Source organism: Mus caroli, unplaced genomic scaffold, assembly GCF_978045245.1.
Source record: "Mus caroli unplaced genomic scaffold, Mus_caroli_1 scaffold_5, whole genome shotgun sequence".
NCBI lineage: Eukaryota > Metazoa > Chordata > Mammalia > Rodentia > Muridae > Mus > Mus caroli.
The window spans coordinates 30,593,788-30,615,228 of NW_028227260.1; the positions used below are offsets into that span (position 1 = coordinate 30,593,788).

At 39.6% G+C, this 21,441-nt stretch overlaps 1 protein-coding gene across 4 annotated transcripts in view; it reads right to left on the minus strand.

Annotated features, from left to right (window-relative positions):
• Positions 1 to 21,441, minus strand: part of Radx (RPA1 related single stranded DNA binding protein, X-linked) — a 71,514-nt gene that overhangs the window by 14,417 nt on the left and 35,656 nt on the right. For 2 of the 4 annotated variants that reach the window (XM_021153706.2, XM_021153705.2), the window contains 2 exons: positions 8,969 to 9,034; positions 2,625 to 2,632 (listed from right to left, as the gene is read on the minus strand). In XM_021153706.2, the coding sequence (XP_021009365.1) occupies positions 2,625 to 2,632; positions 8,969 to 9,034 (74 nt within the window). The remainder of the gene's footprint in view (positions 1 to 2,624; positions 2,633 to 8,968; positions 9,035 to 21,441) is intronic. The other 2 variants (XM_021153704.2, XM_021153702.3) reach the window with 1 other exon arrangement.

Consider the following 21,441-nt stretch of genomic DNA (forward strand, 5'->3'; position numbering starts at 1 on the left):
ACATTTAAAACAAACAGAACCACATTTTCTGTATCCGTTCTTCTGTCATGGGACATCTGTGTTGTTTCAAAATGTAGTTCATTTACACAATGGAATATGACTCGGCTATTAAGAACAAGGACATCCTGAGTTTTGCAGGCAAATGAATGGAACTAGAGAATATCATCCTGAGTGAGGTAACCCAGACCCAAAAGGACATGCATGCTATGTACTCACTAATAAGTGGATATTAGCCAAAAAAGTACAGAATACCCAAGATAAAATCAACAGATTTCAAAAAGGTTAACAAGCTGAAGGGCACAAGTGAGAATGCACCAGAGACCTGGGAGGTGAGAGACTCTCCGGACTAAAAGGTAGGAAGGGACCTTAGATGAAATTCATTGGGGAGAGGGAACTTTTTTTTTTTTTTTTTTCGAGACAGGGTTTCTCTGTGTAGCCCTGGCTGTCCTGGAATTCACTCTGTAGACCAGGCTGGCCTCGAACTCAGAAATCCGCCTGCTTCTGCCTTCCAAGTGCTGGGATTAAAGGTGTGCGCCACCACCACCCAGCTTGGGAAGAGGAAACTTGTAGAGCCCACCTCCAGCAGAAAGACAGGGCATCAAGTGAGAGATGAAGTTGCCTTCCCACAGTCAAAACTCTCACCCATAATTGTTCCTGTCTGAAAGAATTGCAGGGATGGAAATGGAGAGGAGCCTGAGGAAAAGAAGGTCCAGCGCCATGACCGAAGTGGGATTCAGCTCAGGGGGAGGCTCCAAGGCCTGACACTATTACTGAGGCTATGGAGCGCTCACAAAAAGGGACCTAGCATAACTGCCCTCTGGAAGACCCAACAAGCAGTTGAAAGAGTCAGATGCAGATTATTTGCACCCAACCAATGGACAGAAGCAGCTGACCCCTGTTGTTGAATTAAGGAAAAGCTGGAAGAACCTGAGGAGAAGGGCAACCCTGTAGGAGGACCAACAGTCTCAATTAACTTGGACTCCTGAGATCTGGACCACCAACCAGACAGCATACACCAGCTGATAGGAGGCCCCCAATACACGAGGACTTGCCGGGTCTGGGTTCAGACAGAGAAGGTGTACCTAACCCTCAAGAGATTGGAGGCCCCAGGGAGTTTAGAGATCAGGTGGGGTTGGGGGTTGGGGGTGGGGACATCCATGTGGAGACAGGAGGATGGGGAGGAGGTATGGGATGTGGAACACTCGGCAGGTAGACCGGGAGGGGAATAAAATCTGCGGTTTTAAATAAATAAATAAATAAATAAATAAATAAATAAATAAATAAATAAATAAAAGATGAAAAAAACCCTAAAACTAAAAGAACTGCCAAGAAACCTTTAAAACATTTAAAAAACCTTTTCAATTTGTGATAGGTATTATGGTTTTCCTATGTCCCCAAAGGCTCAGATATTGAAGGCTTTTTTTTTTTTTTTTTTTTTTTGCATCTAATGGTTCAATTCATTGAGAGGTTATTTAATAATGAGGCCTTATGTCTCACCAGTGGATCTATCCCTTGGTGGCTTTTCAGATATACAACATATCCTTGATTGCCAGGGCAGTTTCACAGATGTTCTTAAAGAAAAGTTGCAGTCCTTGATTTGAGTGATTTTATAGGGGTTTCTGGGTCAAGGGAGCAGGGAACCACTTTCATAGGTCACCTCAGGCTTGATTACAGAAAGAGGAAGCATAGAGCTTGGATTCTTACAGAGGAATACATTTCTTTTATTTTAATCTTGAATGTGAAAACATATTTGTTTATTTGAATTAGAAGTATAAGGGTGAAGTAATATTTTGACTTAACATTACCTAAATACCTAATAAATAGTAAGGTAAGCAAGCACTTTTTCTAGTTCTACCTACCACGGGGGCTTAGAAAGAACTAGACAGCTCTATTTGCAAGCCTACAGTGCCCTGACTATAACTGGTAACTAATATAGCTGTGGAGAAGATGGCTGCTTTCATGTCTGAGGAAAGAATGTTCAAGAGGAGTTTGTAAATATGCTGCCAAGCTATTAGAAAAATTCCAAAAAGTCCTACGACAGTCATACATCACTAGGGTCATATGAACAGTATAAGCATACATGAAGAATTTCTGACCCATTAACCCTGGCGGTGTCACTAGTCATGACAGTGAATATGAAAAAATACCAAAGGAAGCAAAACCAAGCCAAGACAACAACAAATCTACCCCACAACTGGTTACTTCTGCAGGGTTCTCGGGATGCAAATCATTACTTTGAACACTGAGAAAGAAAAATGAACTACACATCTACATAACCTTCTAAGCCAGGAACTGTCTCCTTATGGAGCTGTTTATCTTCTCAGGCAATGGATAAAGAAGGGAATATAAAATCATATGACCTTTTGGACCTCAACAAGAAAACTTTATAAGCGTCTAGAAAAAAGGCACAGCAAGCGTGTTAGAGCTCCTGTCCCTCAGCAGGGAACAAGGAACAAGGAACAAACAAAACAAAGCAAAACACCAGACTGAGTCTCCCTCTCACTGTCAGCCCTAATCACAAATACATATAAGTAACACAAATGAACTCAGCAGGGTGTGTGTGTGTGTGTGTGTGTGTGTGTGTACACTATTAAATAAATAATATGAGGCTGTGTGTAGGGCACTTGAGAAGCTGGAGCAGGGAGAATAGGGTGGAAATGCTGACTCCAAAAATGTAATTAAATAAAGAAAACCTTTAATTATTAAAAAAAAAATTAAACAGAAATTGTCAGAACTGACTGGGCAAGAAAGCTGTGACAAGAGTTCAGAGTGATCGTGTGAACACAGTCCGGATACAGACAACTTTAAAACAGCAGGAAAGCTTTATGGACTTTTAATTACCTTTGCTCTGGCCCTCCCTAGGTACAGCAGGATTGGAAGGTACCTAAGGAAGCCAGGGTTTACTGTGTGGGATCCTGGTCCTGGACACCTTATACAACTATGAAGTAGCTTTCTGTGTTCTTTAGATTGTGGGCGGCGGATGGGGTGTGTGAGCTCATGCGTGTGTGCAGGGCAAAGGTCAACAACAGCTATCTTTCTCTTTGCGTTCTACCTTAGTGGAATTTTTTTTATTAACATTTTGTCTATGCAAATATTTTGATAATATTCTTCACCTCCCCCAGTTCCTCCCAGATTATCTTCGCCTTCCAATTTCATGGTTCTCACTCAGAAACAAACAAACAAAAACACAAAAAGGAAAAATACAAAACAAAATAAAACAAACAAAAAACCCTGAAAATCAATGTTTTGATTTCCATCTTAAGTTTTTAGACAGGATGTCTCACCAAACCTACTTTATTTTTAGGTTGGTTGGTGGGTCAGCAACTCAGGGTATCTCTTCGTCTCATTTTGCCCCGTTCCACCCGGGGGCTTACTGCTTCACGCTGCCACGCCTAGCTTTTTACACAGCTGGAGATCCAGACTCAGGTCTCCATTCTGATACAAGCAGTTTACTCACTGAGCCATTTCCCAGACCAATTTAGATATCTTCTGACGTGGCAGGGCATACCTGAAGTACAAAATAAGGTCCTAATCTCTGGTTCATGTAACTTAACTGAAGGCTGAAAAGGCAGTTGGTATGCCTTAAAAGCACAGTGCAGTGGATAAACCACCTGTAGAAATCTAAATCAGGAGACTGGAACTGAGATAAAGAGTCAGTTGTCTAAGGTCACAAAGGAAAAAGCAGTTTGAAATTTTGGGATTGAAACTGGTGAATTCAAATCACACATACATCATCTTAGGAAACTGGGAGCAGGCTCCCTCTGAGTGGCAAACTCAGAAAAGACCCGAGACCTTCAACTTTCACTTCAGGCTGCTCCTAAGGCTCTGGGGAGGTCCAGGTAAGCACTGAAGGACAGGCACAGCACAGAGTCAATCAGCCACGCTTGGGAGAAGTGGTATTTCATTGTAATTTCTGTTGTTCGGGGAAATGTCTGTCAGGACAATAGAGGGACACAATTAAGGAACGGAGAATTGTGTAGCTACATACAATGAGTTTCTCCCAAGAATTTGAGGAAGTTACTAGGTAGAAAAAAGGGACATTTATAGTTTAGGGGGGAAAAGGAGCAAGCCCTTTGAGGAAGAAAAAGCTGATTTCTATAGTCACTGCATCATAATATTCTAAATGTTCAGTTTTCTATTAATAAGAAGCTAAAACTTTACAAAGGAGAAAGTGGATTTAGTTGTTATTATATTTTGCTGTTTGAATAATTTTCACTTTTTCCATTTTTTCATGACCCACAGTATTCAATAGCACCATATTTCATATTGTTACTGTTTTCAGAAGCAGCGAGATATAAAAATATTAGCAATAGGAAAACATCAAAATTAAACCAGAGAAACAGTACTTGAACCAAAGTCAAAATATCAAAGAGGAAGAACTACAATAATAAAAATCAAACAAATGAACCCGCAGGGGTGGGAGGGGGCGGCAATTACAGAAAAAGAGACTTCAGTGGAGAGCTTTAATGGTATTTTTTCCGAAGGGAGCAAGAGAGTCAGCAAAATGGGAGGTCCATTAAGGGCACAAAGGGAACTGAGCTAAGAAAACCTAGGCCTAGGGAACAGGTGTGTCCACTCTAGGCTGACCAGAGCTGATGTTATCAGTTATAAAGGAAGGGAAGGCAAGGGTACTTGGGGAAAGAATGGCCCTAGGTTTCACAATGAGACCCATTAGAACAAAATGGGTGAAAGGTATGACAAAAGAAAGAAACACAAAAGCAAGCAAGAACCAGCTTGGACAGCACAAAAACGTGCTTTACAGCAGAATTTTCATTAAAAAAAAAAAAACCCTACAGGGCCAACATGATGAAAAATTTAAAAATATATATATTTAATTAAAAAGAGAAACTAAGCAACAAATGTTTATAAAAATGGGGGGTTGGAACCCTTCTTTGGTGGGACTATAATATACCCAGTGTGGAACTCACTGAGGATATTCACAAAAATAGAACTGTCTTATGATTCAGCTATAACAATTCTAGGCACAGAATCGAGATGACAAGAAGACCATTCACCAGCCGAGGAAAGAGAGCCCAGAAGAAACCCAACCGACCTCCATAGCTTTTAGTTCCAGACTGTGTGGGAAAAAAAAAAAATGTCTGCTGTTCTAAGCTCTGACTATGGTATTTCATTAGTTTGACCCTTGCAAATGAACATAGTTGCTAACCTCTCATGGAATTCTCAGTCTCTTCCAGTTGAAACAAAGTGTGGGGACCTGAGAAGGTGGTAGCTTTCCTGGCTCATGGCTTCCCTACTTTCAGTTTCTATTAACATCTACATCAGTTACATTTTCAAAGTTATGTCTCATTTCTTTTCTTGTTCTTCATTTTTATAACCACAACTATATATTCCTGGACTCATCATCATATCCACATTCGGAAATCATTGGGAAAAGGAAACCACGTGACTCTTTCTAATTATTATCTTCAGAGTTCTTTGTTTTGGTGTCTAGATTACAAGATTCTTCCTATAGTATGTCCTTCACTGATTTAGTCCTTTGACCACTTAGACTACCTTCTGCCTCTTGCTTTTGATGTAGCACACCAAAACTAGAACAGACCCCCAGACACTGACTGACTCCATGATAGAAGTGCCACCCAGGCATAAAACTCAACACATAGACAGCACAATCAGCCACAACTAAAACAAAGATACAATCCATCAAAGTCCATAGTTCTGGGAAAGTCTCTAACTGTGCTAACCTTGCCTCTTGGCTTCTGTAGTTCTGCTTCTGGCTAACTGTTCTTGTTAACTGAAGTGTGTCGACCCAGGGCATCTTTTTTTTTTTTTTTTTTTTTTTGTGCTTAAAAGCTCACCCGGAGAAAGGCTTGGTGTTACATTGAGATCCTGAATACCCAGAGTAGTCATCCACTGGCTAATAAAGACTTTGTATTGGCTAGAATCCATGTCTAAGTACTCTTTAGGATGAGTACCCTACAACTAAAAAAACACCTTGTTCTAGTTTGACGTTATATAAAATTTATTCTTTTTGAGCTTGTGCAAAAACTAATCTTTGCCTATATACCTGATAATTTGTCAAAACTCTACTTATTGTTTATGAATTAATTAGATATTTCATGGAAACAAGTCTCTCAAGCCCATTTTTACCTTCCTTAAAGCAATAGAAAAACTGGGTAAAGACTAACACAGTATTAATATACTCATCAGTCAGACTTATCTATTTCTAAACTTACGTTTGTCGTTGCTGCAAAAATGTTTTTCATAGTTTAAACTTAATTTTGTTGTGGAAAAATTCAAACAGTAAGACAAGACTGGCCTTCAGGCCTGTCTGTGAGACATCATCTTGTTCACTACTTGATTTAGGAAGGCTCGGGTATCATCCCTGGGTAGGTTTGAGCCATTGCAGGAAAGGTACTGAATAGCAGCAAGGAAGTAAGATAGTTAGCAGCATTTCTTCCTCATCTTTGCTTTAAGCCTGCCTCCAGGTCCCAATTTTGAGCTATTTCCCTGGCTTCCTTCCATGATGGATTATAACTTGTAAGATAAAATAAATCGATTTCTCTGTTCCTCCCTAAATTTCTTTTGGTTTTGACACTTATCAGAGCAACAGACAGCAAACTGGAACCATTACTGACCTATGCTAACAGCCTTTGGAAGTACTTTTTAAAGATTGATTTTGTTGTTGGTGTTTGGTTTTTGTCAACTTGACACAAACTAGGGCCATCTGGGAAGAAGGCATCTTAGTAGAGAACATAGGATTGGATCGTAGGAAAGTTTGTAGGGCATTTTCTTGAATGATGGTGTGGGAGGACCTATATCAGCTTGGGTAGTGCCACCGTTAAACTGATGTTCTGGGTACTTTAAGAAGCCAGCCTGACCAAGCCATTAAGCAGCATTTTTCTATGGCTTCTGCATCAGTTGTTGCCCCAATTGCCCTGGATGATAGATTACAAATTATAAAAGGAAATAAACACTTTCCTACCCAACTTGCTTTTGGTCATGGGGTAAAACATTTTCCATAGAAATATGAAGAGAAGAGTTCAAATTCTATGAACCAAGTAAAGCAGGTAATTTGCTGATTCTACAGGGATATAGAAGGCAGAAACAGGAGAATCTTGGATATTCAGAACCCACATAGCCTGGTGTACATATTGGCTTTATCAAGGTAGAAGTTGAGAACTGGCATTCAAGGTTATGCTCTGAGTTCCACATGCCATAGCACATAGGCACTTGCACATACTCATCACACATACACACACACACACACACACACACATGCAAACCCAGCATTTCATATCACGTAGCTATCAATAAAAACTGTACCAAAATCTTTGGCACCATTTACTGATAAGTCACATTTAAGAAGCTAGTAGAAACAAAATGCTAGCTTCACCTTTGTCTGGGTGAAGAACTGAAATAAAATACACACCAAAAGCCAAGATAGAGGTAAAGGGCTAAAATGTTGAATCTAGATAGATGATCCCTTGGCAGTGACTTAAGGTGTATGTGTGGAGGAAGGGGGCTCTAGGAGGAGAAGGGGGCTGTGACCAGGATGTAAAGTGAATAAATAAATTAATTAGTGGAAAAAGACTCCATTTAAACCAAATAATTCTAATGGCATCTTACCAGGACTAAATTCCACTATGAAATCACTTCAGAAGCCAGCCCTAAATTTAATCCAGTTAACTGGCTAGGAAATTACACTTGCTTAGAACACTGTATTCAACCTCTTCTCCCTTGAAAGTACCCTCTGTGCTCAATTATGAACAAATGAACAAAAAAACCCAGAGAACACTTACTTGAATTTACTTATTCGGCCTGCCAATTAAAATTAAACCTACTTAAACATTATTCTGCTAAAACTAAAACCCATATTTGCTGCTACCAAAGGAACATTTCTCTAATTACTTTCACTCTTAAAGAACATCATCATTAGTCATTTATTAATACAAGTGGTGCCTACCTAATAGTCTTATGGACAGTAGAAAAAAAAACATTGAAGAGAAAACTTTAAGACAAAAAATGTTGATAGAAGTCACTCTTAAGACAGAAGAAACTGCTTTCATTTTGTAGTCACAATGGCTACATTTTAGGAGCACCTGAATAATGCTATACAAATTTATGTGGCAAATATGTCTCCTTGAACACTTTTCTTCCTTTTGGGAGTTGCTGTGCTTTGAAACGTCCCTTTTGGGTTTAAAATGTACTAAATATTTAGAAATAAACATTTCATTTCGTTGAAAGAGCAGTTCTCAGCAGCAGATAGGATCATGAGCACAGAGCACATGGCCCCAGTCATAAGACTGATGAGATTGTGATAAGTTCCCTTGCACAAACATCTGTCCTTCTTCCTGGAGGCATCAACCTTAACCTTCTTTTCTGCTTGTCAGTGTTTTCTGCTTTGTATCGGGGTTAAACTATTCCTTCTAGCCAATAGCATCTCTATGTTGATGGTGAATCCCTCTTTAAAGCACATTTTACGTTTTCAATACTTGGTAGCTATTCAGATAAATTAATCAAAAAATGAGTTAAACATACAATTATACACATTTATGGGGTGCAATAAAATGCTTACATATGTATATACAATGTATAATGGTGAAAGCAGGGTAACTAGAACATCTATTACCTCATAAACTTAGCATTTGTGTTTGGATCCATTTCTAATCTCTTCTAGGTATGTACAATTAAATGTCAACTCTACTAGCCCTAATGTGTTATAGAACAGTAGAAATAAGTCCTCTTAATTGTACCCTGATACCTTGTAAGCATCCTGTCTCCATGCTTATATTTCTATTCCCAGGCTCTGGTAGCAATTATTATAGTTGCATTCACTTTTCAATATTTTTAATGATGACATAAACCAATATGAAAAGCTTTATCTGTTGCTTATGGGAGCTATAACACAATGCTGGAAATGAAATCAAATACTAATGTGTATGCAACAGAGTTCTACCAACTTTTGTAAGAGATAATAACTAAAACATCAAGACACAATGGAATGAACATACTTGGTATGTTGTGTTTGCTTCCTTTCATTTGTGCAGAAGAATATGGCTGAGGAACAGGAACCCTGCAAATGAGAAGAAAATAAGATAACCACAAATGATAAAAAACAAGACTTAGATAGGAAAAAAACCTCATTGAGTCTATTCAGAACTTATTTTAATCCAATAATGTAATTCATACATTTCTTAAAGTAATACATTAAATATAACCCTAATTACCAATAAATGCATACATAATGTATTTGAAAACTCTCCGATGGAGTTGTTAAATTTTATTATAAAAAAGAACATTTAACTTCATTATAGACAAACTAAAGATGCAAACATTGTCAATATCGTATGGGAATTTCAAAATAAGTGCAATGACCTTGTTTGTTCTCCTGTTTTTATTCAACAGTTCTGTAAAACAGCCACTTTTCCTGTCCTACAACTTTACTTCATAGTTAGTTCCATACTACTTCAGATCTGCATTTATTTTTTTTAAGCAAGAAACAATTCTATGCCTCTTTTCTTCTGTTTGATTAACTTTCTTTTGTCCTTCAAACTTTAACTCAGTTATTTCCTATAGAATCCTAGCCTGATTTTTATTCAGGGCTAACTTCTCCTTTTAAATGCCAAGATAGTACCAGAATAAACAGTGTTGTCTGATGCTGTCCTCTGTGTGTGGCATGGCCATTGCCTTCTTGAACTATCAACAGCTGGGATTACTAAAGATAGCACAAGAAGATTGGCCTCATTGATGTTCCTTCATGAAGGGAGGGGGCAGAAGATTTCCTACCCTTCCTGGAATTGAATTCTATAAGCATTTAACAGTGGCTAGGAAGTTAACAGTGGTTAGGAAGGGGGAGGGCGGTTCTTCAGTGGTAGAGCTGCTCCTAAATTCCCTATGTTCTAGTAAATGACTCCTTACCCATTACCCTATTAATCATCCCAATTAAACCCACTGGCGTAACAAGCTAGGTGTGGGAAGAATCACTGGAAATAGTTGTCCATCTTACCAGAGAAAGTTCACCTAACACACAACCCTAATCCACGTCACAACAGAATTACAAAGGAATATTGGAGAAGTAGAATGGTGTCTGTTGTAGGCTATGAAGCATGCAACTGAAGCTAAGCTGTCTGGGGGTAGAACATCTATGCAGGAAATCCAGGTATGGTTGTCTTTCCTGGTGTAGTACAAAATGATGTGCCTTCTTGCTTTAGTGGCCCTGGCATTGTCCCTGGCATAGCTAAACAAGGCTGTGTTGAAAGTACAGTGTCCCTGGAGAATTCCACTTTGGCTGTCTTCCTTTTTGTGGTATGGAATGGCAAGATGGCCTGATGGATGGCATCTATCATGTGAATGGAGAGATTTCCCTCAAATGGTTGATGAAGAATATATTATAATACACAGAAGTAACATATATGGGACAGAATCTTAAGCAAGCTGTGGTGTCACTTGTGTGGTCTTTGCTCTGGGCAATAAGACAAGTAATTGAGTTTCAGTTTTCTGCCTAGAATGATTCTGCTTATGTGATGGAAGAAATACAAGAAGAAAAAAAAAAAAAACCATGTTCTGCACTAGCTACTAAATTAGCAGGAAAAAATAAAGGCTGGAGGAGGAAAGGGAAGAGAGAATAGGATAGAGGAACTAGCTTGTAATTTCTTATTGTAGAATAAGGAAAATGATATAACTTATATCTGTCCTAAATAGACTATCTTGGGATACCCAAACTTGGATTCTGTAGGAAGAACTGGGAAATGAAGAAGAACAAAGTGAGATAGGAGTGATACAAGATACCTCTCAGGTCTTTAATACAGAGTATGGTGGTTTGAATATGCTTGGGCCAAGAAGTGGTACTATTAGGATGTATAGCCTAGTTGGAGTAGGTGTGGCCTTGTTAGAAGAAGTGTGTCATTGTGGGGGTGGTGTTTGAGAACCTCCTTCTAGCTGCCTGGAAGACAGTCTGCTCCTGGCTTCCTTTCGATGAAGATGTAGAACTCTCAGCTCCTTCTGTACCGTGCCTGCCTGGATGCTTCCATGCTCCTGCCTTGATGATAATGAACTGAACCTCTGAACCTGTAAGCCAGCCCCAACTAACAGTTGTCCTTATAAGAGTTGCTTTGGTCATGGTGTCTGTTCACAGTAATGGAAACCCTAGCTAAGACACAGAGGAAGGAAAACATGCAGAATACAGGGAGAGCCTTAATAATGTCCTGAAATAATAACATGAACTACTATAATCTGGAATAGTTTGACTTAGTATTGTGCTCCTTTCTATAAGACAAAGGCTACATAATGAGGGAAATCATTCCCTAATTGATTGACTTATAAGAGCCCTTAGAGACACTTGGTTATCACTGGCTAAGGTCCTCATGAGCATCAGGAACTTGAAGACAATAGAATGACAAGCACTAGTGAAGGAAGTAAGTATGCACAGGCAGTCTTTGATGCTCAGTTCACTGAGCCAGATAGGACTGTGTTCACACAACAGCCAAGGAAGGGGATGGCTGATGCAGCAGGGACCTAGGGACTGGTATGGAGCTTTAGTGGCTTTGCTGAACTCCATGGTGGCACACAATCTTTGAAGCAGGAGAGATTAAAAGACTCAGATTGGCATGTACATGAGGTTTGTAAAGTGTTAAAGCAATTTAAAGGACTTAAGCAAAGACACTTAAGAAAGTGTTTGTCTAGGTCACCCAAAAAGCAAATATGGCAAGAAGTGTGTGAAGCCAGAGTTTCTAAAGAAAAAATAAGTCAGAAAGCCAAATTCGATTCTTGTGAGCATGAAGGTATAGTGAAAGAGCAGTGAGGGTTAGTAAGACCAAGCTTGCTTCAGGAGTGCACTTTGCCCCCAGAATTGGCAGTGCACATCTCTCTTCTATAAGAAGGATGCTGGGAGTAGGAATTTCTTTGTTTAGCTCAAGGCTGTCTCAGTAGCAGATGTGGTCAACGGAAAAGTCATCAGCCAGGTGGAGCTTGGCCCTAGAGATCGCCAGATGCAAGGAGCCTGTGAGGAAACAGCAGGTGAGAGCATAGCCTTGACTCTGGGACAAAGAGAATGTGCTCACGCGTTGCAAGGCAGTTTTATAGATGGTGTAATGCTAACCAGTGAGACTTTTGTAGATTTAGAAAAGCATCTGAGAGACATGAAAGCTCCCCTGAAGGAGGAAGGATAGAAGATCACTTCACACAGGGCACAGACACTATGGAAATCTTTAAAACTCGTGAGATCTTTTGTGGTTTGGACAGGTACAGAGGATGGCCTAGTTGGCCATCAATGGGAGGAGAGGCCTCTTGGTCTTTCGAAGATCATATGCCCCAGTACAGGGGAATGCCAGGGTCAGGAAGCAGGAGTGGGTGGGTTAGGGAGCAGGGTGGGGGGAGGGTATAGGGGACTTTCAGGATAGCATTTGAAATGTAAATGAAGAAGATATCTAATAAAACAATATTATGTAAATAAATAAATTTTTAAAAAAGAAAAAAAAAAGGAAAGGTACAGATGACACACAAAAGAGTGAATGAGAAAAATCCTGAAATACCCAGTGTCTATACAAGTTAAAATCACAGTTTGAGAGTGTGAACATAGGTACTCTGAATGGGCAGGAAAAGATGGTCCCAGAAGCCATGTGATTATTAGATGAAATTTCTATTATTGGGGTTGGGCTACTTCCCTGGGAGCTGTTATCCAGGGAGGATTCTGAGGTCCCTAAAACAATACAGGCTACTGACATTGATGTTGACTGTCCATCTGTTAGACTGTGAAGATACCACAGGTTTTGGTTGTAGAGTATGAAGAAATTAAACTTGAACAGGGCTGGAAACTTCCCACCCGTTGGCCAGTTTTCATAGTGTTACATGCTGTTGGGGAGGGACAGCCATAAACATTCCTACATGGTTATGGACTCTGCGTGTTATATCACCAACATGCCAGGCAAGATGCCCACTAGTGCAATAGTGACATGACTGTTTTATGATTCGATTTGGCTCACTCCAAACAAGAGAATTTGAAATTAGTATTATAAAGGTAGTCAAAGTCCCATGGCTAAGGAGATCATAGGAAAGCTACAGTTATTGTTTTATTTTTTTTTCTCAGTATACTGTTACCCTCTCAACATTTATTATACTGCTATGACCTGTGGCCAGGAAAGCTTCTTTTTGAAGCAGCTAGCACTTATTATAGAGATTCATATTGCTTACAGTGCTGAGAAGTGGCTGCTGAAAGTTCAGCTTTATATTGTCCCCTTCAAGGTTTTGACAACAGTGGAGGGGTTAAAGGAATGTAAGATAGATAAGATGGCCCTAGAACCCTCTTTGTTCATCAGCAACTTTTCCTGGGTAAGCTACATATTCCTTTTCTTTGCCCTTTCTCCAACCCAATGTCATCTGTAAACTTACAAGTCCATTTCCAGATCTGTAGCCCTGAAACTTCTTCATTCGTAAACCACCTTTGCCAGTTAAGTCCCATCACTTCTCCACACCCACCACTATCAACAAACACATAAGCCCAGATCCAGACCATAGCTCATTAACCCTCTTTGTTCCTGATATACCTTTGCTGGGTAATCAATCTAATCTCCTGTTACTTCCCCTCCCACTGTTCCCACCAGTAGCCATCTCTACACCCACAGGCCTAGCTCCAGATAAGGGGACTTTGAACCTGCTATCTTTTGAGAGCTACCTTTGACTGTTGAAATGCTCCGGTAGCAAACAGAGGCTATCACAGAAAACCACAACTGGACACAATGCAGAAATCGACAGACCTCGGGGAGCCCCGTACCAATGGATACATGATTATCACAGCTCCTGCACTTTTGGTTTAAGGAATATTTTGGAAGAGGGTTTGGAAAAACGAAAACCAGAATATCAGAAAGTCTGCTGCGAACTAGTCTTTCCTAAAACATGTCTGTATGCACAATATCAGAACAATGGCTATATCAATGGACATGTTCATGTGGAAGGGAAAAATTTCATATGCTCCATACCAAAAAAAAAACTATAGGCAACAAATGACTACTGAGAGAGGAAGAATTTTAGTTTCTATCAGGGAAGAGTTCTCATAATTGGTGTCCAGTGTACAAAGTGGTCAGCCCTGAAAGTGTAAACCCACAAACAGAAGAGACTCAGCAAGTTTTGTTTATATATCTGTGCATATATATGCATACATACATATAACAATAATGATCAAAGAAAAGGGGCTATTTGAGAGCACTGGAGTATGGGAAGGATTGGAAGGAGAGCGACTAGAGGAAGAGACTAGAGGAAGGTAAGTGTATGGGGGGAATGATGTAATTCTATTTGAATTAAAAATATATTAAAACGGAATGTGAAATACTGAGGAATGGGTGGAGTACTGGGGAATGCTGTCCTTCAGGTATAACTGATCATTGTTCTTTTGAACTCTCAATAAACATAATTACTTCTTTTGGGTCTTTTAATGTTCGGTCCTGGACAGGGTGGAGTTGAAAGAGTGGTGGTTATAAGTCTACAGCTCTGAGGAAGTATAGGAACTTTTCAGTTGCCTGGGAGGAGAGTGAGAATTTTGGTTTCTTTGAAAAACACAAAAATATTCCAGGAATATGTTTTTTTTTGTTTTTTGTTTGGTTTTTTGTTTGTTTTTTTTTTTTTAAATCCCAGGTGTGGGATATGGAGCTGCTTCAGACTGTCTGGAGCAAGTGACTATGATTTGCCTCAGGCTCTCAGCAGAGGGATAATTTTCACCAGCTGCAGATAGTTTCTTCAACTGTGTGACATTTGGAATTCTGTGGACATTTCAGAATGTATAAAAATGCTAGGGCCCCAAGAGACACATGGGTTATTGGTTGGATTCTGTTGGTTGTGGTTTGTTAAGTCGTCCAGTGCAAAGAAGAGATAACAAGAAGAAATTAGATAGCCTGACAGAAAAGATCAAACTTGCTCCAAAAACTTGATGCCCCCATGCTCCTAAGAAACCCTAATTCAACTCATTGGCTCATCAAGAAACACCTAATTGAAAATCTGTTTCATCTATTGTTGGTGCCTTATCTGGGGCCTAGACCGGACCTGAAAGCCTCCTCTCTGAGGACTAGTTTTCATAGTACCTACCAGAAGGCCCCATGCAAGCTGCCAAAGGAGAGAGACAACCAACATTCCTACCCAGCTATAATGCTTATAAACCACAACAATGTCCACCGTGGCAGGCTAACTTTAACGGTGTAGTAGTGGCTTGAATACCTTGGCAGTAACCAACAACTCTCTAATTGGATTTAAGACCTCCTTGACTAGAGGGAAATCATGCCTTGTACTGGAAACTTAACGAACTACTGAGGGCCACTGAAGTCATGGGTCTTGGAGGAGAACCTACAACCACCATTTTACTAAACCAAAATGATCCCTAACTGCATTCTAAATATCTGTGGTTATACCCACATATCAGTGTAGTCCTTACCCATCATCAAGGAAACTTCCCTTTGGATCAGATGGAGACCTTTATAGAAAGCCACAACCAATAAAACTCTAGAGTTGTGAAGCCCAATGACCATATATACAAAACACCTCTGTACCTAAGGCTAAGGCACCTTTTCAGAAGAGGGCTAAAAAACTAAGATCCAGAGGATCAAGGAGTTTTCTGTGAGATTATATCTCCTAGCAATGTCACAAGTTACACACATAATGTCTCACCATCATAATTATTTAGATGTGAGAAGAACAAGGACAACAACAATAAACATGCTAAAGTGGACAAGAGAAAGCCCATGAAACCTTAACCCTTCAAAAAGAACTGTGGGGAAACGCTGTTGTTTATGGTCACAGTCTACCAGGTCCAGATAGCTCCACTGAGCTCAGCTCAAAATGGTGGACTCCCTTTTCCAGCAAGGTTTCCTTTTCTCTCTACGACCTTATCTGGGGAGCCCACCCTCAATACCCTGTACCTGAGGAAGGTCACATAGTCCTTGGCAACACTACAGGTTCAACTTCCTCTTTCTAGATAAGAACCTGTCCAGCAAGTACCTGAGGTTCCTGGAATACCTCTCTATGCAAATGAAGCATTCTCAGGACTTTAAACCCTAGACAATGATTTACATTCACCCTGAAAACTCCTTCCAACTCTCCAGGGTTCATATATAGCCCTTGTCTACCCCAAATAATGTGTATGCATACAAGCTGTTTCACTGAAGATCACCGAAGAGTGTTGTTTCACTGAGTGCCACCTAAAAGAGCTGGGACACCCTGTCCCCCTGCACTCCCAGGGGCACAAGGATCCTGTATACCCCACCAGTTCCCATTCCCAGCTCTGCTTCATCCTTCCAGCCTGGTGTGCAGCAGCGTCTGGACACTCTGAGAGAGGAAGCATACACAAGGCAACTAAGGAATGCTGAGAATAGGAGAAATAGACCCCCCTCACCCAAGGAAAAGCATACCAACTGGTTATCTGAGAGCAAATGGTCAGCCCTGAAAACAAACACACAAGTAACTTTGTACAGACTGAGCAGGTTGTATTTATGTGTTTAGGAATATATATGTATATATACATATATATGTAACAACAATTAATGAAAAGAAGAGGCCTTGAATTTGAAAGACAAAAATTGGTATATGAGAGGATTTAAAGAAAAGAAAAGGGAAATGATGTGATTATAAATCATAAGTGGTACATTATGTTGTTCACTTTCTTTTCATCAATATATTTCTTTAATTTTATCATGTTCTTAATTCTTATGGCTAGTTATTAATGAACTATAAATGAGTATCATGAACAATGGAAATAGCATTTGACTATAAAATTTTAGTAAGATATTTTACATGGTATTAAACTTAAATTAGTGAAATATATTATTTCTACAAATGATTAAGAAAAAACTTTAAGAGAAACCTAAATAACTAAAATAGTTAAAATACATCAATTTTGAAATCCTTCAGGGCATGTATTGTATATACTTATAAAAATGTTGACTTGAAAATGGTTTTACAATCGTGTACTATAAAGAACTTCAATACCCCTGATTTCAAGCTCTACTACAGAGCTATCATAATAAAAACTACACGGTATGGAATTGAGGACTCAGATGTAAACCCACACATCTATGTACATCTGATTTTTAAGAAGCCAGAAATATACAATGGGAAAAAGAAAGCATTTTCAACAAATGTTTCTAGTCTAACTGGATGTTGGCATGTTGAAGAATGCAAATAGATCAATATCTATCACCGTTCACAAAACTCAAGTCCAAGTGGATCAAAGATCTCAACATAAAACCAGATACACTGAACCTAATAGAAGAGAAAGTAGGGAATAGCTTTGAATTTATTGTAACAGGAGACAAGTTAGAGAACACCAATAGCCCAGGCACTGAGTTCTACAATTAAGAAATGGGACTTCATGATACTAAAACGCTTCTGTAAGGCAAAATACACTGGCAATAGAACAAAATGTCATCCTACAGATTGGGGAAAGATTTTCACCAACCCTACATCTGACAATGGGTTAATTTCCAAAACATATAAAGAATTCAAGAAACTAGACATAAACAAATTAAATAAATAATGGGTGTAGACCTAAACAGAGAATTTTCAACAGAGGAATCTCAAATGGCTGAGAAATACTTAGATAAGTGTTCAACATCCTTAATCATCAGGGAAATGCAAATCAAGATGACCCTGAGATTCCACCTCATACCAGTCAGAATGGCTAAGATCAAAACCTCAGGTGACAGCAGATGCTGGCGAGGATGTGGAGAAAGAGGAACACTCCTCCACTGCTGGTGGGAATGCAAACTGGTACAATCACTCTGGAAATTAATTTGGCCGTTCCTTAAAAAATTGGGATTAGGTCTACCTCAAGACTCAGCTATACCACTCCAGGGCATATACACAAAAGATGCTTCATCCTACCACAAGGACATTTGCTCAAACATGTACACAGCAGCTTTATTCATTAAGATCCAAAAAGTGGAAACAATCTAAATGTCCCTCAATGGAAGAATGGATAAAGACAATGTGGTACATTTATACAATGGAGTATTTTTCAGCTGTCAAAAACTGACATCATGAAATTTACTGACAAATGAATGGAACTGGAAAAAATCCAAGTAAAGTAGCCCAGAAACAGAAAGACAAACATGATATGTGTTCACTTATAAGTGAATATTAGCTTGTAAAGTAAAGGATAATCATGCTACAATCCAAAAACCCAGAGAGGTTAAGTAACAAGGAGGGCTCAAGCTGAAGAATACATGAATTTCCCTGGGAAGGGGAAATAGAATAGATATTGTAGGTGGACTAGGGATAGGTGAGGGATAGGAAGAGAATCAGGTTGGGAGAAGACTGAGTACTTGAAGTGACAACTGTTATTTGTGGACATTTGGAGGGTGAGATAGAAGCACTGCAATGGAAACTCCCAGGAATCTACGAGAGTGATCCCTAGGTAAGACTACCAATAATGAGGGATACGGAGCCTGACCCATCCATTTCCTGTAATCAGGCAAGACTTTCAGTGGAGGGATTTGGACACCAATTCAGCCACAAAACCTTTGCCTTACAATGTGTCCTGCTTGCAAGGTGTGCTGGAGTAAAGGTGGTACAGAACTTGTGGGGGTGGCCAACCAATGACTGGTCTGACTTGAGACCCATGTCCCGAGAGGGGTCTCATGTCCTACACTACTTGGAGGGCCAGGAACTAGAGGTTGGATAGCCCAGGAACCTAGGGCAGAACTGAATAGGTCAGGCAAAAACAAAACAAAACACCCCCCCCAAAAAAAACAAAAACAACAACAACAAAAAAAAAACAAAAACAAAAGGTCAGTGAAACGATTCCTAATGATACTCTGCTATACTTGTAGACTAGAGCCTAGCATAATGGCCATCAGAGAGGCTTCATCCAACAACTGATGGAAACAGAGGCAGAGACCCACAGCCAAACATTAGGTGGAGCTTGGAATCTTGCAGAGGAAGGGGAACAAGGATTGTAGGACCCAGAGAGGTCAAGGACACCACAAGAAAAGCCACAGAATCAACTAACCCGACCTCATAGGGGCTCATAGAGACTAAACCAACAACCAGGGAGCCTGAATGGGACTGACATAGGTCCTCTGCATATATGTTACAGTTGTATAGCTTGGTCTTCTTGTAGGACTCCTAAGAGTAGAAGCGGGGGGGGGGGGGGGAGGGTCTGGCTCTGGCTCTTTTGCTCCTACTGGGTTTTGCTTTCAGCCTTAATATGAGAGACATTCCTAGTCTTATTACAACTTGATATGCCATGTTTGGTTGATATCCTTGGGGAGGCCTGCCCTTTTGTGTGAAGGAAAATGAGATGGACTAGATCTCAGGGAGAGGGGAGTTGGGCAGGAATGGTGTGGGGGAGGAGGGGGCAAGGGAAACTGCAATTTCAATGTAATAAATGAGAGAAAAATAAATAAAAAGAAAAATGTTTTAATTTGTATCATTTAAGTGAGCCAATAAGAGCATATACCATTCATGAAGGGGTCCTAACATGCTAGGCATAGTTTGGTATTGGGATGTAGGATATTCTTATGATACATAGCTACCAACTATTATAGAAAAAAAGCCTACAGAAAGGTCTTGAGTAATGATAAAGGAGAAAATGGTGTAATTATATTATAAAAATTAAAACTGTAGAAATGTCTTTGAAATTATATATTAAATTGAATCTCAGTTTTGAAATATGCAATAAAAAGTCTAGAATTCCGTGAAGATAATGTTTGTTGAAATCTAAATTTTAAAGGAAAATCTCATGAGATCTCAGCATAGGAAGAGAGCTTTAGAAAATGCTTATCATTTTAGACAATACATTGTTATGAACCAAACATGGCCATAAATAGGAACATGGCAGGCACTTCTGCTAAAGTGTCAGACAGAAATCAAAAGTGTGTTTTTGAGAAAGTGTTCCTTTTATGGAGTCTCAAGTGGCTTTGTCATACTATATTCTGTGCATAGAAAGTTGACCTTATAAATAGAAAACCTAGATATTTATCTGAGGGTATGTCTAATCAAATGTGGGCCACCTAGATTCTCTTTCCTATTCACAGTAAAATATACAAAGAATGATGTTACCAGAGGGGGAATTGTCAAGCAAAAAGAACCCCATAATGCAAATATTTGGGAAACTATCAACCTCCAAATATAAAATATCAGAAGATTTTATCTGGACAAATCACCAAAGGTGTTGCTAGAGAACCGTTTGCTCTGAAATTTGACTGATATAAAGAATAGCTGTGTGGTTCACCTTTGTTGGTTAAGTATTTTCCATACAAGCATATGGATCAGAGTTCTATCCCAGCATCCACCTACAAAGCCTGGTACAGTGTCATGCCCTAGTAATCACAGTGTGGGGGAGAAAGAGACAAGCAGGCCTCTTGCATTGACTGGAGAGCCCACCTAGCCTACTTGGCAAGCTCTAGGCCAATAAGAAACCAGGTCCAAGAAGCAAGGTAGATAGCTCCTGAATACCCAAGGCTATCTTCAGGTCTCCACATGCATATTCACACACAAGGAAATGCATCTATATAGAAGAACACACACACACCACATACACCACATATACAAGATTGAAATTATGACTTGGAGATTACCATGATAAGCAAAAGAATCCCGACAAAGACAAAACATATTTTTTCTTAAACAAGGAGTGTGTGTGTGTGTGTGTGTGTGTGTGTGTGTGTGTGTGTATGTGTGTCTGTATAGAAGGACTATTTGGAGGATGGGAGTGGATTAAAAGAAGTAGAGAGATGTGAATGAGAGAGGACAGTGGAGAAAGAAAGATACATTTCAAGTTTTCTTTCATATGTAATAAAGATTTATATGCACACACACACACACACACACACAGAGGACATTAGAGCAGAAAGTAGATTAGACTATCTGATGAAGAGAAAGACTTGTGAAGAGGACAAGAGAGAGTCAGGAGTTGGAGGATGAATATGAGTGAACATACTTATATACATGAATAAAGACATCATAATGAAGTCCATTATTTTTTTCACTAATTAAAATTAATAGGTGGTTGGACTGTGGCTCAGTGTAGCAGAATTTTAGTTGAACTGTTGTGTCTGGCTTTTGAAGTAGCTTTTTTCCCCCTTTGGTCAGTGATTGCTATCTATGAGCCTTTGCAAAACTTAGTCTCAAGACTTGCCTGCCAAACCAGGAAGTCTCCTTAGATTGAGAATTGCTTCGGTGATAGGTCTTTCCAGACAACCCTTAGATCAGATAAAGAGGTTTGCTATGCGGAAATTGACTCAGTAAATGTGCCTTTTGTGGAACAATGAAAATGGCTTCTAGGAAGTTTCGGGACACTAAACCCTTCTAGCAGTGTCCCTCTTTTCTGGGATTGATCATTCTGCATTACACAGAACACCCACAGCTCAGCACATAAACATGATTGTCAACAAGACAGATCACCTGAGTTAAATCCCTAAGATCCACAGGGTGGAAGGGAACCAACAACTCTTAAAGGTTCTCTTCTGACCTCCACACATGGATGCACACAGCATACATAAA